General features: G+C 42.5%; 2 protein-coding genes across 2 annotated transcripts; both read right to left on the bottom strand.

Annotated features, from left to right (window-relative positions):
* Positions 1-166: 166 nt before the first annotated feature.
* On the bottom strand, positions 167-1,108 carry LOC308440285 (olfactory receptor 1f45-like; the record flags this gene model as incomplete). The annotated part of the gene is made up of 1 exon (XM_080942303.1): positions 167-1,108. One exon carries the CDS (start codon positions 1,106-1,108, stop codon positions 167-169), a length of 942 nt encoding a protein of 313 aa, XP_080798429.1.
* A 7,745-nt stretch (positions 1,109-8,853) lies between these two features.
* LOC308440286 (olfactory receptor 1f45-like) lies at positions 8,854-9,795 on the bottom strand (the record flags this gene model as incomplete). Its single annotated transcript, XM_080942304.1, has 1 exon — positions 8,854-9,795. One exon carries the CDS (start codon positions 9,793-9,795, stop codon positions 8,854-8,856), a length of 942 nt encoding a protein of 313 aa, XP_080798430.1.
* Between the last annotated feature and the right edge of the window lie 4,382 nt (positions 9,796-14,177).

The raw sequence follows: 14,177 nt of genomic DNA on the forward strand, positions 1-14,177 counted from the left end.
ACAACACAGAGCCAATTCCATCATTTGGTAAATCCACCCATGCACCTAGTCAATGAGAGAACCCTAACAACAATGACTAAATTGTTTTCTGACTGAACCTAACACAGTCTAGTTGCTGAATTGTGCTCAACTCTGAAATGTGGTAGGGAACAAGGATCAGTCCAACTCATTGAACAGAAAAAGTACTTCTGTGGACCAGTTTTTGTAGAGCCCCTTTTAGGTCCCTGTTTCTCAGGCTGTAGATGAAAGGGTTCAACATGGGGGTCACCACTGTGTACAGCACAGTGGCCACCCTGTTCTTCTCATATGAGTGGGCAGTTGAGGGGTTGAAATACATAGCAATAATAGTTCCATAGAAGAGACAGACTGAAGCCAGGTGGGAGCCACAGGTGGAGAAGGCTTTCCATCCTCCCTTAGTGGAGGACACTCTCAGGACAGCACAGGTAATGTGCATGTAAGAGATCAGGATGCAGACAAATGGGGTGACTATGACCACAGCTCCCTCTGTAAGAATCAACATCTCATTGAGATGTGTGTCTGAGCAGGAGAGTTTCAGGAGGGGAGTCACATCACAGAAGAAGTGTGGAATGATGTTGTCCTTACAAAAGGAGAGTCGAGCTATGAGCACAGTGTGCAATAGGACATTCATATTGGCAGTGACCCATGATCCAGCCACCATCAGGACACAGAACTTATGGGTCATCTTTGTTGTGTAGTGTAAAGGGTGGCATATGGCCACAAATCGGTCATAGGCCATCACAGCCAGCAGGAAATTGTCCATGTCCACAAACATGAAAAGGAAATACATCTGTGTGAGACACCCAGAGAAGGAAATGGTCTGAATCCCGAGTATGTGGTTGGCCAGTACCTTGGGGACAGTGGTGGAGGAGAAGCAGACATCCACAAAGGACAGGTTGCTGAGGAAGAAGTACATGGGGGTGTGCAGACGGGAGTCTGTGCTGATGGCCAGGATGATGAGCAGGTTTCCCAGGACAGTGGCCAGGTACATGATGAGGAAGAGCAGGAAGAAAAGCTGCTGCTCTTGGGGCTGACTGGAGAGTCCCAGGAGGAAAAATTCGGAGACCCTTGTCTGGTTGGTGCTGCTCATGAGCCTGAGCCCACCGAGGTGAATAGAAAAAAATAAAGTCAAACCCTGATGGACAGTATCATCTTGTGATAGGTTGTCAGACAGGGTCATGATGTGATAGGATGCTTGTGACCTGGATTTCCAAATTGATGTATAATGTTCCTAACACAAAATATGCCCACCCTATCTATATATCTTTATTCCAACACTCACCACTAATGTATTACCTACCTGAGCATCTTACATCCACACAGTCTCTAAGACTAGCTGTGTTTATGTTCACACCTCTCAGATCTTCCTCTACCTAAGACACAGTTCAGAACAACATCAAAGCAGTAGATTTTTAGTCCTGTATTCATCACAGGGGTTAACCAATGGATTCATGGCTTCTAAATTACCTCCCTGCTTCTGGAAGAAGTTGCAAGGAAATTTCTAAAATAACTTGATCTCTGAATAATCAAATGTTTATGTTCTCACTGCTGTAACCTTACCTGGAGGGAGGATGGTGCCATCCAATAGAGCGTCTGTGATGTCTGGAAACATGGGAGAGCCCTAAGCAAGTGAGGAGCAGATATTTGTGTGTGGATCTTTTGAGCAGAAAAGATGTTCAGAACAATCACAGAACAGTCATTTACAGAAGTCACTTTGCCTGATGGGACCAGAATCCCTCAGAGCCTCATTAGAGACAAGAAGAGAGAAACTCCCATTTACATCTTTGGCCCCTTTAGACCAAAGGCAAACAGAGAATATTATTAAAGTTTACATACAGTGGCTAGTTTAAAATTTACAGGCTTCAGAAATGAGTCTGCCTTGGTGGACCTAGCTCCCAGATGGCATTTTTTACTAGATCAATTCTTAAACATTTTTATGACCCGAGCCTATATCTCATTGGTGTGGAGAAGAATTTTTGCATTCTTGTATGTGTGATGTAATCCTTGCTTTCTTGTGTTCTGTCATCTTTAGCAGTGATCAGTGAGGTCCTATCATCTTTCATTTGAGTCAGGAATAGGAAGGGCATGTACTGAGTTGGACCAAGTACAGGAAGCTTTGAATAAAGTGGAGCCAGCACCTAAGGGGCACTGTGTTGTTTTGAAACAAAATCTCAATAGTTCAGTTTTACCAAATGAAAACTCAGAAGCCAAATGCTGTGAATCACAGAAAGCACACAGCTGATCTTTCCCCTCAACTGATGTTCCAGAAGGACAGTCCTCTTCCTCCTCTTCTTTCTCCTTCATTTTCTTCATCTTCCTTTTTCTTTTCCCTCTCCTCTTCATCTTCCTTATTTTGCTCTTTTCTCCTCCTTTCCTTTATCTACACTGTCCTTAAAACCTCTCAAACTGAAGTCCCATTGTTCTACTTCCTGTATATCTCTCTATCTTCTGCCTAACTTCCTCCCACTTTATATTGGTCCTGACTTTGCCATCAATCTTAATGAATCTCAGCATGCAGATCCTTCTTACTTCATCTCCCGTCAGGGCATACTTGAGTCTGTTCCTTAGGAAAATGATCAGAGGCAGGCATTCCCTCTGCTTATGAGGACCAGTGGATGGATGAGGAGCAAACATACCAGTCAAATTATCCAGCACCAATGTTTTGAGAAGGCCACACACTGGGGCCTAGTCAAGTGTGTAGAGCACTCTGAGTTCAGGAGCTCTCACTGCAAAGGACTGTCTGCCTGCAAATATCAGCCTGCACTCCAATTGTGTTTTCTGATTCACCTACCAGGTATCCCTAGTCCTTGACAACTCCCAACTCCTGTCGAGGCTTAACCTGGGAAAACAGTTTAATTAACATATAAGTTTTGGTGGATACATGAGATGATACTAGTATCTTTCCCAAAAGTCTTGGAATTCAGATTGGACATGTCAGAAGTTTTACACACAGTATATAGGACTTGATAAATTATAAGACAAAGTGTTCAATGGATTAACTTTGTGGGATCAGCAGGGCAAACAGGGTAGGTAAGACCTTATGTGACTGACTTACCCACTAATTTATCGGGGCTGGATCTCTTACAACACTAGGGTTTGCAAGTCAATGTTCCTGCAATTCCGGGGACAGCAAATGAGGAAAGTAAGTGTGATTTGGTCGATGCTCCTTGGAATGATACTGATACTGGTGATCGAAAAATATTACAAGATGTTGCCATGGTCCAAAACCAAGACATCACAGTGAATGAATTTATAAATGTATAAACAGGTCACTGTGACAAACCAACAGCTTTGGCCCTAAAATGGTCATCAAATACACCTGGGTGGCAGGCGCAGTGTCCCATAATTAAGGAAACACTGCAGGCATTTGGACAACTAGTCCAAGAGCAGCTGGAGGTTCAAAACATAGAAGAGCCAGGCTACCAGCTCATTGGACTCACCTTTGTCTGCTCTAAAATAAAAAAAGAAAACAGATTAATGGAGAATAATAATAAATTTAAGAGCAGTTAATAAAATAATTCAAACAATGGGTCCTTTGCAGCCTGGACTGTCTTTACCTTGTTTGTTACCATGATCATGAACTATCACAATAAGTGACTTGAGAGACTGCTTTCCCCACACCCTTACATGAGCAGGGTAGTGAAAGGTTTGCTCCTCAGTACCTACTCTGAACAACAGTGGTCCAATGAGAAGATTCGATTGGATTGACTTCCACAAGGAATGTAAAGTAGTCCAACTTTATGTCAGTATTTTGTGCGACAACCATTAGAAATAATTCATAGGCAATGTCCTCAGTCTACCATTATCTTTATATAGAGGAATATGGTGAAGATGTTTTAAAGCATATGTTTAAGATAACACAGAATTCTGTCATGCTGGGGAACATAGATTGTTCCCAGAAAAAAAAATACAAAGAGGAGATTCACATAGTTATTTAGGTTATAAATTCAATCAGCATAAAATTTCATTACATAAGGTATAGAAGCATAGGAACCAATTGCAAACTCTTAACACTTTTCAATATTAATGGAATATATTAATGAGCTGAGAAATTGGACTCAGTACATATAAGTTATAGATTTGTTCTAAATATTACAAGAAGATTCAAATTAGACAGTCCAAACAGTCTACAGCTGAAGCAGAAAACAGTTAACCCTTATAGAATAAGTACTCTAAGAGGCATACATGGATTAAATTGACCCTAAACTTAATTGTACTTTTGCCCTTTTGCCTTCAACTCATTCTCCTGTTGGACACAGAATGCAAATGGACGGCCAAGCCATGGATGGATCTTCTTAGCTCATGAGCAAAGTAAGAAATTGAAGATATATATGGGAACATGTGGAGAGTATTTTTGGCACCTGTTGGTGGCAGAGTAATATTAATTTTTCAGGACCCCTTGAAGCTGACCATAGGCAGGAATCTGGCTTCTGTGCTACACCCTGTAAGGGCTAGTATTAAGCACATTGGCATCTGTGGCTCTAGGCAGAGCTCCTTGGACAAGGCTATGAGGAAGTACATCCACATCTGAGGTTCAGGGCAGGGCTTTCAAGAATGTGGTACAGGGAAGTACATTCAAATTTGAAGCTCCAGGCGGTATCCTTAGGAAAAGAGCCCAGGGCAGGGCAAATTTCTGAATGTAGGCACAGCAGTATCCATTTTTGTCCCTGACCTTTTCCACCTGACCTCCAGTAAGATGTTTGCAGGATCTTTGGTTGTTATCTCGATTGATCCCTGTCTCAGAACTGATGTTACCTTTTAACATGTAATTAAATTGATTTAAAAAGAGACGGATTAAACCAAGCTTTTCTTCAGCCAAGAGTTTTTGGCCTCAAGTCAGGCCGAAGTCATGCTGCAACTTTAACTAACCATAACTCCTTTTTCTTTCTGTCCTTGCTCTGGCCCTGGGAGGAATCCCTGTAGTTTTCCCAAGCTGGCCTCAGACAGGAACAAATATTTCTGAATTAATTATGAAAGGTATAAGACTGTGTCAATTGTCAGAAACAGATCTGGCCAAAATTGTAGTAGCTCCTAAAATTCTGAGATAATCTCACTATGGTTGATCAATGAAAATTGGCAAAGTGCTCATAAACTAATTGGGTGAAATTAATAACTATTTGAAAAGCAAACATATAAAAATCACTGATTGGATGCTTTAACACATTATAACGAGAACATCAACTCCATAGGCCACAACATTCGAATCTGATGCACCCAAGGGGAAGATGGCAGGTTATATATCGGACAAAATAAGCAAGGTGCTCAAAAGCTTATATATTGGTTTTAAAAGTTAAAATTGCATGTAATTCTTGTAAAAATCTTTTCTGAATCTCTTAATGTCATTACTGATTGTTATATGCACAAGTGGGTTTTTTTGTTTTGCATATAGAGACTATGAAATTTGTACAGGGCAACTCACAATTAACATTGCTATTCATACAATTGCAAGCGGTCATAAGAAGTAGAAATCATCCACTATTATTACTCATAGTCGGTCTCATATAGGTTTTCCAGATCCATTAACTCAAGGAAATGATGAAATTGACCAATTGCTAATAGAAAATGTGTTAAAAGCTGCAACATTTCACAAGAAACATCCCATTAAGGGCTGGAGGGATGTCTCAGCGGTTAAGAGCACTGACTGCTCTTTCACAGGTCCTGAGTTCAATTCCCAGCAACCACATGGTGGCTCACAACCATCTGTAATGGGACCTGAAGCCCTCGTCTGGTGTGTCTGAGGACAGCTACAGTGTACTCATGAATAAAAAAAGTAATAAAAAATATTTTAAAAACCACAGCAATGAGAAAAGTTTAAAGAAAAGTTGTCTATAACTCCACAACAGGACAAATAAATAATTGGAAATGTTCTATGTGTTCTTTATACAACCAAACTCCATTACCTGCTGGTAATAACCGTAGGGCTAGCAAAAGAAATGACATCGGCAGGTGGATGTTTTCCATTTTGCAGAATTTGGGAAATATACCATTGACACTAATCAGGGTTTCAATGGACAGCTTCTTTAAGTTCTGAAAGACTGATTGGATAATTACACACTTATTGAAAATAATGATAATTATGGGGATACCTACTTAAGTCAATACTGATAATGCTCCCACATGTGTATTCAATAAAATGAAGCAATTCTTTGCATATTGTAATGTAAAGCATATTATTGATATACTTCACAATTCCACAGGATAAGCAGTTGTAGAAAGAGCCAATCATGCCTTAAAAGAGAAGCTTATTATACAAAAAGGGAGAGTAAAAGACCCCAGGGACAGACTGAAAAATGCTTTTTTACCTCTAAAGTTTCAAATGTTGGTGAAAAAGGAACAACGGCAGCTGAGAGACACTGGGTTATCAAAAACTGAGGAACTGGTCCAACCAATATTCAATAAGGATGTGTTGGCATTAGAATGGAATCCTGCAATAGTTTAAGATGGAGACATGGCTATGCTTATATATCTACAATGAATGAAAAAATGTGGTTACCAAGACAACTTATATAGATTATTTCTGACCAGGAGAAACCTCTTGTCAGCTGGGACAGGAATGTCTTCACAGAGCAAATAGCCCAGGGATCCACTCTCACAGACTTTCTCATTACTGACTTCTCCAAAATATGCATGAAAATCAAGTTCGAAAAGGTTAGCCCAAGTGATTGATCACACAGAGACTGGAAGGACCATCAGAGACTGGACAACAAATGCTTCAGAGAGCTTTTCTCAGACTGACCATTTTTCCTCTCGGGGCCTAAATTAAATTCTTCACTCCAATTCAGCAAGAAGCAATTATAAGAAGACCATCATCTTGATCCCTTAAGTTGGGGTGAGCGGGGTTTGGGTCATTTGAAATATTATATTTCTTATTATCAAGGGTGGTAGGTTGTTGTTGGTTATGACCAGAGAGAAAACAAAAATGTGGATTATTAATGTATATTGATAGATTTTGAGGTTGTAGTGCTTGAATTATTTTATACTGATGGAATTTAAGGTTGTTTTATTGAATTGTGGTATACTGGTAGAAAAAATTTTAATTTAATTTTTTTTTAGATATTCCCTATATTTACATTTCAAATGTTATCCCCTTTCTCCCTACTCCCATTCTTTCCCCCCTCCACTTGCTTTCATGAAGGGGCTCCCTCTCCCACTCACCCTCTCCACCTCAGTGCCTTGGGATTCCCCTACAATGAGAAAACGCGCCTTCACTGGACCAAAGGCCTCATCTCCCATTGATGCCAGACAATGCTATCCTCTGCTACATATGCAACTGGAGCCATAGATCTCTCCATGTGTGATCTCTGGTTCTTGTTTTAGTCCCTGGGAGTTTGGGAGGGTTGTTTGGTTGATAATATTGTTCTTCCCATGGAGTTGCAAACCCTTTCAGTTCCTTTAGTCCTTTTTCTAGCTCTTTCACTGGGGTCCCCATGTTCATTCTGATGGTTAGCTGCAAGCCTCCTCTGCTGTCTCTGTATGATTCTGGAAGAGCCTCTGAGGAGGCATTCATATCTGGTTTTTGCCAGTAAGCACTTCTTGGCATCAACAATAGTGCTTGGGTTTGGTGGCTGCATATGGTGCCTCTGGGGCTTCTGAAATGGTCTTACAGAAGGGAGCCGTCACCTCTATGAAGATTATAATGGAGGGCAGGCAAGAGGCTGACAGTGTCTGTGCACACTGGCCATTAGAAACACAGAGGAGGTTGTCTCAGACTCTGTGTTGCCCCTTCCTATAGAACCTCTGACTGCTGTGTTCAGTGTGGAGATTGTACACTGTATTATATCCTTAGGTGATCTCAATATGCAAATGCACACCTAAAACATGCTCCAAAACAGACTTCCTACTGGGGCATCTCTCAGGGGCAGGCAAGGTGTCTCAGGGGATAAAGGCACGTGCCACAAAGACCAACATATGAGTTGGGTTCCTGGCACATAGATCATTGACTCCTGCAAGTTGTTTCCTGGCCTCCACCTCTAATGATATGACATGCATGTACACATACACTGACACACACACACACACACACACACACACACACACACACACTAAAATAACAAAAACAAATCTTTTTTGATTGTATGTATTTGAGACAAGGTCACAGTAATTAGCCTTAGCTGTCCTCAGACACTGTATATAGACCAGGTTGGCCTCAAACTCACAGACATCCACCTGTCTCTCTGTATGGCACCATGGTTAGCTCAAAAAACAATTATTTCTTAAACAGCAGATGGTTCAGTCTGTAAGCAAAGTCCCTTCTATGCATGAGAGTCTGAATCAATCCTATGAACCATGTAAAAGGCAGGACTCAGTTGAGTGCTTTTGTTATCCTAGTGCTGAAGGATGAGAACCAGGAATCCTGGGGAGCACCGTCCAGCCAGTCTGGCCTGACTGATGAGCTATGGTCCCCTGAGAAACACTGTCTCAAAAAGAGGGTGTATGGCTCCTGAGACATGACACTCAAGGTTGATGCCTGTTCTCTATTCACACACTCACAAACATAAACCAAACATATGAGCGTACAACGGGACGGACACACAGATAAATAAAAAGTAATGACTTGACCTGCACACAGGATGATTTTATAGGCTGTATGAAGGTCTGAAGAATACAGCAGGTAGTTGAGCTCTTTGTGAGTATGTGCTAAGTTCCATCCCTACAACCCCCAAAACTCACAAGACCTATCCCCACCCTTTTTTAAATATACCCAGACATCTGGAGGATCAGAGTCCCCTAAGAAACAAGAATCAAATTGTATTGTGACTGAGCCTGGCACAGTCCAGTGGCTGAACTGTGCTTGACTCTGAAATGTTGTAGGGAACACAGTCAGTACAACCATTGTCACTGAAAAGAAAAAGTCCTTCTATGGACCACTTTTTGTAGAGCCCTTTTCAAGTCCCTGTTCCTCAGGCTGTAGATGAAAGGGTTCAGCATGGGGGTCACCACTGTGTACAGCACAGTGGCTGCCGTGTCTTTCTCAGATGAGTGAGCAGATGAGGGGTTGAAATACACAGCGATGATGGTGCCATAGAAGAGACAGACCACAGCCAGGTGTGAGCCACAGGTGGAGAAGGCTTTCCATCCTCCCCTAGAGGATGAGACCCTCAGGACAGCACGGGTGATGTGGATGTAGGAGATGAGGATGCAGACAAATGGGGTGACCATGATCACAGCTCCCTCTGCATTAATCATCAGCTCATTGAGATGTGTGTCTGAGCAGGAGAGTTTCAGGAGGGGAGTTATATCACAGAAGAAGTGAGGGATTGTGTTGTCCCCACAAAAGGAGAGTCGAGCCATAAGCACAGTGTGTAATAGGACATTCATATTGGCAGTGACCCAAGATCCAGCCACCATCAGGACACAGAGCTTCTGGGTCATCTTTGTAGTGTAGTGTAAGGGGTGGCATATGGCCACATACCGGTCATAGGCCATCACAGCCAGCAGGAAATTGTCCATGTCCACAAACATGAAAAGGAAATACATCTGTGTGAGACACCCAGAGAAGGAAATGGTCTGAATCCCGAGTATGTGGTTGGTCAGTACCTTGGGGACAGTGGTGGAGGAGAAGCAGACATCCACAAAGGACAGGTTGCTGAGGAAGAAGTACATGGGGGTGTGCAGACGGGAGTCTGTGCTGATGGCCAGGATGATGAGCAGGTTTCCCAGGACAGTGGCCAGGTACATGATGAGGAAGAGCAGGAAGAGGAGCTGCTGCTGCTCAGGCTGCCTGGAGAGTCCCAGGAGGAGGAACTCAGAGACACTAGACTGGTTGGTGCCACTCATTGGTCTATGACTAGACAGATGGTTAAATCCTGTGCTTGGGGATGCTGGTGAAAACTCAATGATTAAAATAACAGAGAAACAGGTTAAAGAAGCTAGTGCAAGTATGAGCATTGTGTCCAGTGCAGTGGCTTAACTTCTTTATTAGTGCAGTCATAGCTTGTCTATGGGCTGTGTGTCCCATCTCAGGAAACAAGGTTAGGACTGTTCCATTGTTGGGTTACTGATGAGTCATGTGTCCTCTTTGTTCATCGTGACAGGGACTCCTGTATTATCAAGGGTGACCTAGAATTCTCCTGAAATTGCTTCCTAAGTTTATTTGGAGATGACCTCAATGCCTGACATTCTAATTTTTTTAAATAAAAGAGTAGTTTTTAAGAATTACAGACTTAAGAAATGGAGGAGTGTTCATTGGGAGGGTGCAGGGGTCCATGCCCAGAATCCCAGTGTGCAGAAAGCAGAAGGGCAGGATCAGTGTTCAAGGTCATCGGCTGCAGAGTCGGTCTGAGAGCAGCCTAAGCTACGTCCAGTTTCTTATACATGCCTATTAATGGATTAATGGACAAATTAATTATGGCATTTTATAAATATATGACAGTGTTTTATTTAAATATACAAACAAAATTAGATTATTAGAAGGAAAATAGGCAGAAAATTATAAGATAGTAAGTGATATATGCCAGATTAATAAAAAACTACATTTCTTTTTGTGTCTTTTTTGTATATGCACAGGGCTTCTTTCTACAGTTCTGAATGTCCTGGAACTGGCTCCATAGACCAGGCTTGCACTGACCTTGCCTCCTGCATCCCAAGTGCTGAGATTAAAAATGTGCACAGCCACCAAAACCCAGCTGCATTTCTTTTCAAATGGAGAAATCTGGGTTAAAATTAAAAACCAAACAAAGGAATAAATAAGGTGAGGGGTGGTGCACATTTAATGCTAGTACTACAAAGGCAGAGCCAAGCAGCTTTCCATGAGTTAGAGGCTAATCTGTCTACACAAGTCCAGTACAACCAGAGCTACAGAGATACACTATTTTAATTAATTCATGCACACTATTTAATAAACAGTAAAGTAGAAAGGGATCGACTTCACGTGACAGGAAAACCGGAGGGGATACAAAACCCAGTGAAAGATGAAATGATTTGCTTGTGAACAAACTACATTTTCTCCAGTAAAAATGACATCATAAAAACTATGAATTTGTACAAGTAATCTATATTAACAATACAAATGAAAACCACAAAAATACCCCCACCCACACAGAGTGATTGCCATAGATGTCCAGTACTCTGGAACCACCGACGTTTCTGTCGCTTTAGAGAAAATGTGACTCTCCTCCTCTGTGCTCTGAACCAATAGCTTTACTGACCTGTTTGCTCTGCAGACCTAACCGGCCTCATCCCCGACTCCCAGGGAGAAATGACAGTGCGCTGTGCTCTGGACTCCCATCTACAAAGCCCACCTACAAGTCCTCAGGTGGGTCTCGGCTATGTGCACTGAGCTGCACCTAAAGAATGAAACCAGAGGATGGTGAGAATGGACAGAATGTGGGCTAACCGGGACTACCCACAGCAGATCCCAGAACCTGACACAACTGGATCTGGTCACAATGGGTGATTACAAAGCATGGCCAGTGACCTCAGGACTTTCCTTGGCTCCATGTAAAAGTAAGGGGCGTCCCTGGAAGTCTTCACCTTTAATATGCAGTTACTGATGAAATCTTACTGACCTGACTTTAGGCAGTCTTCGATGTCACCAGAGGACTGGGAGGGGACATATTGTAGTGTCATCACTGTATGTGGGAGCTCTGGAGCAGGAGCTCAGCCCTTAGAACCAGAGGACATCTGGGAGAGTCACAGGACAAGATCTTTAGAGGGTTCCCATGGCCACTAGGGTCATGGTCCCTGAGAGCCTCATTAGACACAAGCAGAGTGCAATTTGTCCTTTCTCTTCCTTGGGCTTTTTGGGGTCCTATACTGTCACTTGAATTATGCAGTTTCTGTTTAGAATGTAGTAACATTGAAAATGGTGGAATATGAAAGTAGCTACAGGCAATACTTCTCTGTTACACAGAAACTCAGAATCCATTATTTTCTTCTTTGTCTGCCCAGTCCAATTAATATTGTTGCTGATATATAGAATTCTCTATTAAGATTAAGAGACTGACCTTTGAGCGTTGGTAAGATGGCTCAATTAAAGGCTCTGACCACCATACATGAGGACTTTAGCCAATGCTCAAGCTTATATGGTCAAACTGACTCCAGCAAGTTTTCTTAGACATCTACTGTGCACTATGGCCTATTATTATGTGTATACACATGTGCACACACATGCACACAGAAAAACAAAGAGGGAGAGGGAGGAGAAGGGGGAGTGGGAGGAGAAATGGGGAGACAGAAGGGGAGAAGAGGGAGGGGTTTCGGGGAGGGCAGAAAGTGAAGGAGAGAGAGAGAGACAGAGATAGATAGATAGATCGATAGATAGATAGATAGATAGATAGATAGATAGATAGAGAGAGAGAGAGAGAGAGAGAGAGAGAGAGAGAGAGAGAGAGAGAGATTGCTTTAATGAGCATGGCCCCTCTAGGCTCATATTTGAATAGTTGTACCCTAGTTGGTGAATTATTTTGGGAAAGATTAGGAGGCTTTCTTGTAGAAAATGTATCACAGGCGAGGGGTAGAGGGAGAAGGAGTTGGTGAATTAAGGAGTTGGGGAGGAGGGAAGTAGGGGAAGGAAGAAAGGGGTTGGGGGATTGGGTGAGGGAGTTTAGTGTTTCAAATCCCAAATTAGCCATGTTGCCACTAAAAGTCATACCTCAGCATATGTTTCTACAGAAACACATGTTTCTATATGTGGTTTGTGTTACTGTGCTTGGCCTGTGTTACCATCAAAGGCCACAGGGATGTCCATGGCCTGGAACCATGTTGGTGTCCATGGGTTGTGCTGCCATCTGAGATCACAGTGACGTCTGTGGTCTAGCCTGTCTTGAGGGCTTTGTTTGGATCTTGGGTCTACTGCAGCCAGGGACAGTGTTCATGGTCTGTGTTGTGACAAGAACCATGTAGAAGCCTATTATCCATGCTCCTGCTCACTGTAATAGGAAGGAAGCTACTTTTGCATCTCTACCAATGATTGCAGATGAAGAGCTGAGAAAGAGGGACACAAAAGGTTTCTCTGACCACCCCTACCCCCTACCCAATTTCCTCATCTTCTAAAAAGTAGCAGCCCAAACAGGAAGCTATCGAACAGATCTTTTAAAGGTGGTAAGGATACTGAAGTTTTCTCTCCACAAATGATGGCTTTATTGTGCCTATTAAGCATTCTTGAACCCCCAAAGACCATCAAGGAGCTGGTTGAGATGCAATCTAAGAAGAGTCTTTTTATTCAAGGTCAAGCTTGGTCTCACAGCCATCCCTGACTCAGGAAGCTGGGTGGGTGAGTTCTGAACTCAGTTTCACACAAGTATTTATAGAGGCAAACAAACAATCAGGGGGTATCCAGCTTGGCACACATCTGATTAGGAGGCTATTATGCCCTTTAAAATGATTGGCTACTTTTGGGTGGCAAAAATTAAACTTAACTATTGCTTTTCTCCTGATTGGTGGTTGTCAGGGAGTGAATTGGAGGTATGGGTGTGTTGAGGGGTGATCTGGAGACTAGTTCTAGGTGCAGGCTTGTTGGTAACTTGAGTCCATCCTTAGGTTCTCTAAATGGAGCATGAAACCAAGATAGAGTGTGTGTGATCTCTCACTCCTTCCTTTTCTCTGGTAACAGGAAGACTTCATTTTCAAGGGTTTGGAGGGATTGATAGTGACTCCTAATGACCATAAGATGAATAGTCCCCAGTCTCTCTTATGTTAAAAAAGGCCCTCTCTAAGTTTGGTCAACATAGAAACAACGTTCTTCTTGGAGGGCTGCACATAGTCCTTCTTGTATGAACAGTAGTAGATTGAGGCTCTTCCTGTTTTGGAGTAATACTTCTGCCATGGAGCCTGAGACTCTTGGCGGTGGGAGATTGTTTTCTAATTTTTGTATCAGTTGTTTGTCTCAGCTCATCACAATGTTTGCTTTGTAATGACAGAGAGCTTAGCTCAGTGTCATTGTCAGCTATTTCTAATCTCATGAGAACAGCTAGTAACAGGGCTATGTCTTTAAAATAGGGCAGTTTTATCTCATAGTATAACCACTATGACTCAGGTAACTCAGGTCTGGATGTATTGGTGACCTCAACCATTATATATTACAGAGAGGGTCAACGTTGTCATTACCCAGTCCTTATGGTATCCCTAGGGCTTGGGTAGGAGCTGCATTCGTGGGAGGCAGGAGGGAGTCCTCAGGATGAGTTTCTTTTTACTGGGCTGGGGCAGCTTCAACTGCAAAT

Source organism: Micromys minutus, assembly GCF_963924665.1.
Source record: "Micromys minutus genome assembly, chromosome: 31".
In the NCBI taxonomy this organism is placed as follows: Eukaryota; Metazoa; Chordata; class Mammalia; order Rodentia; family Muridae; genus Micromys; species Micromys minutus.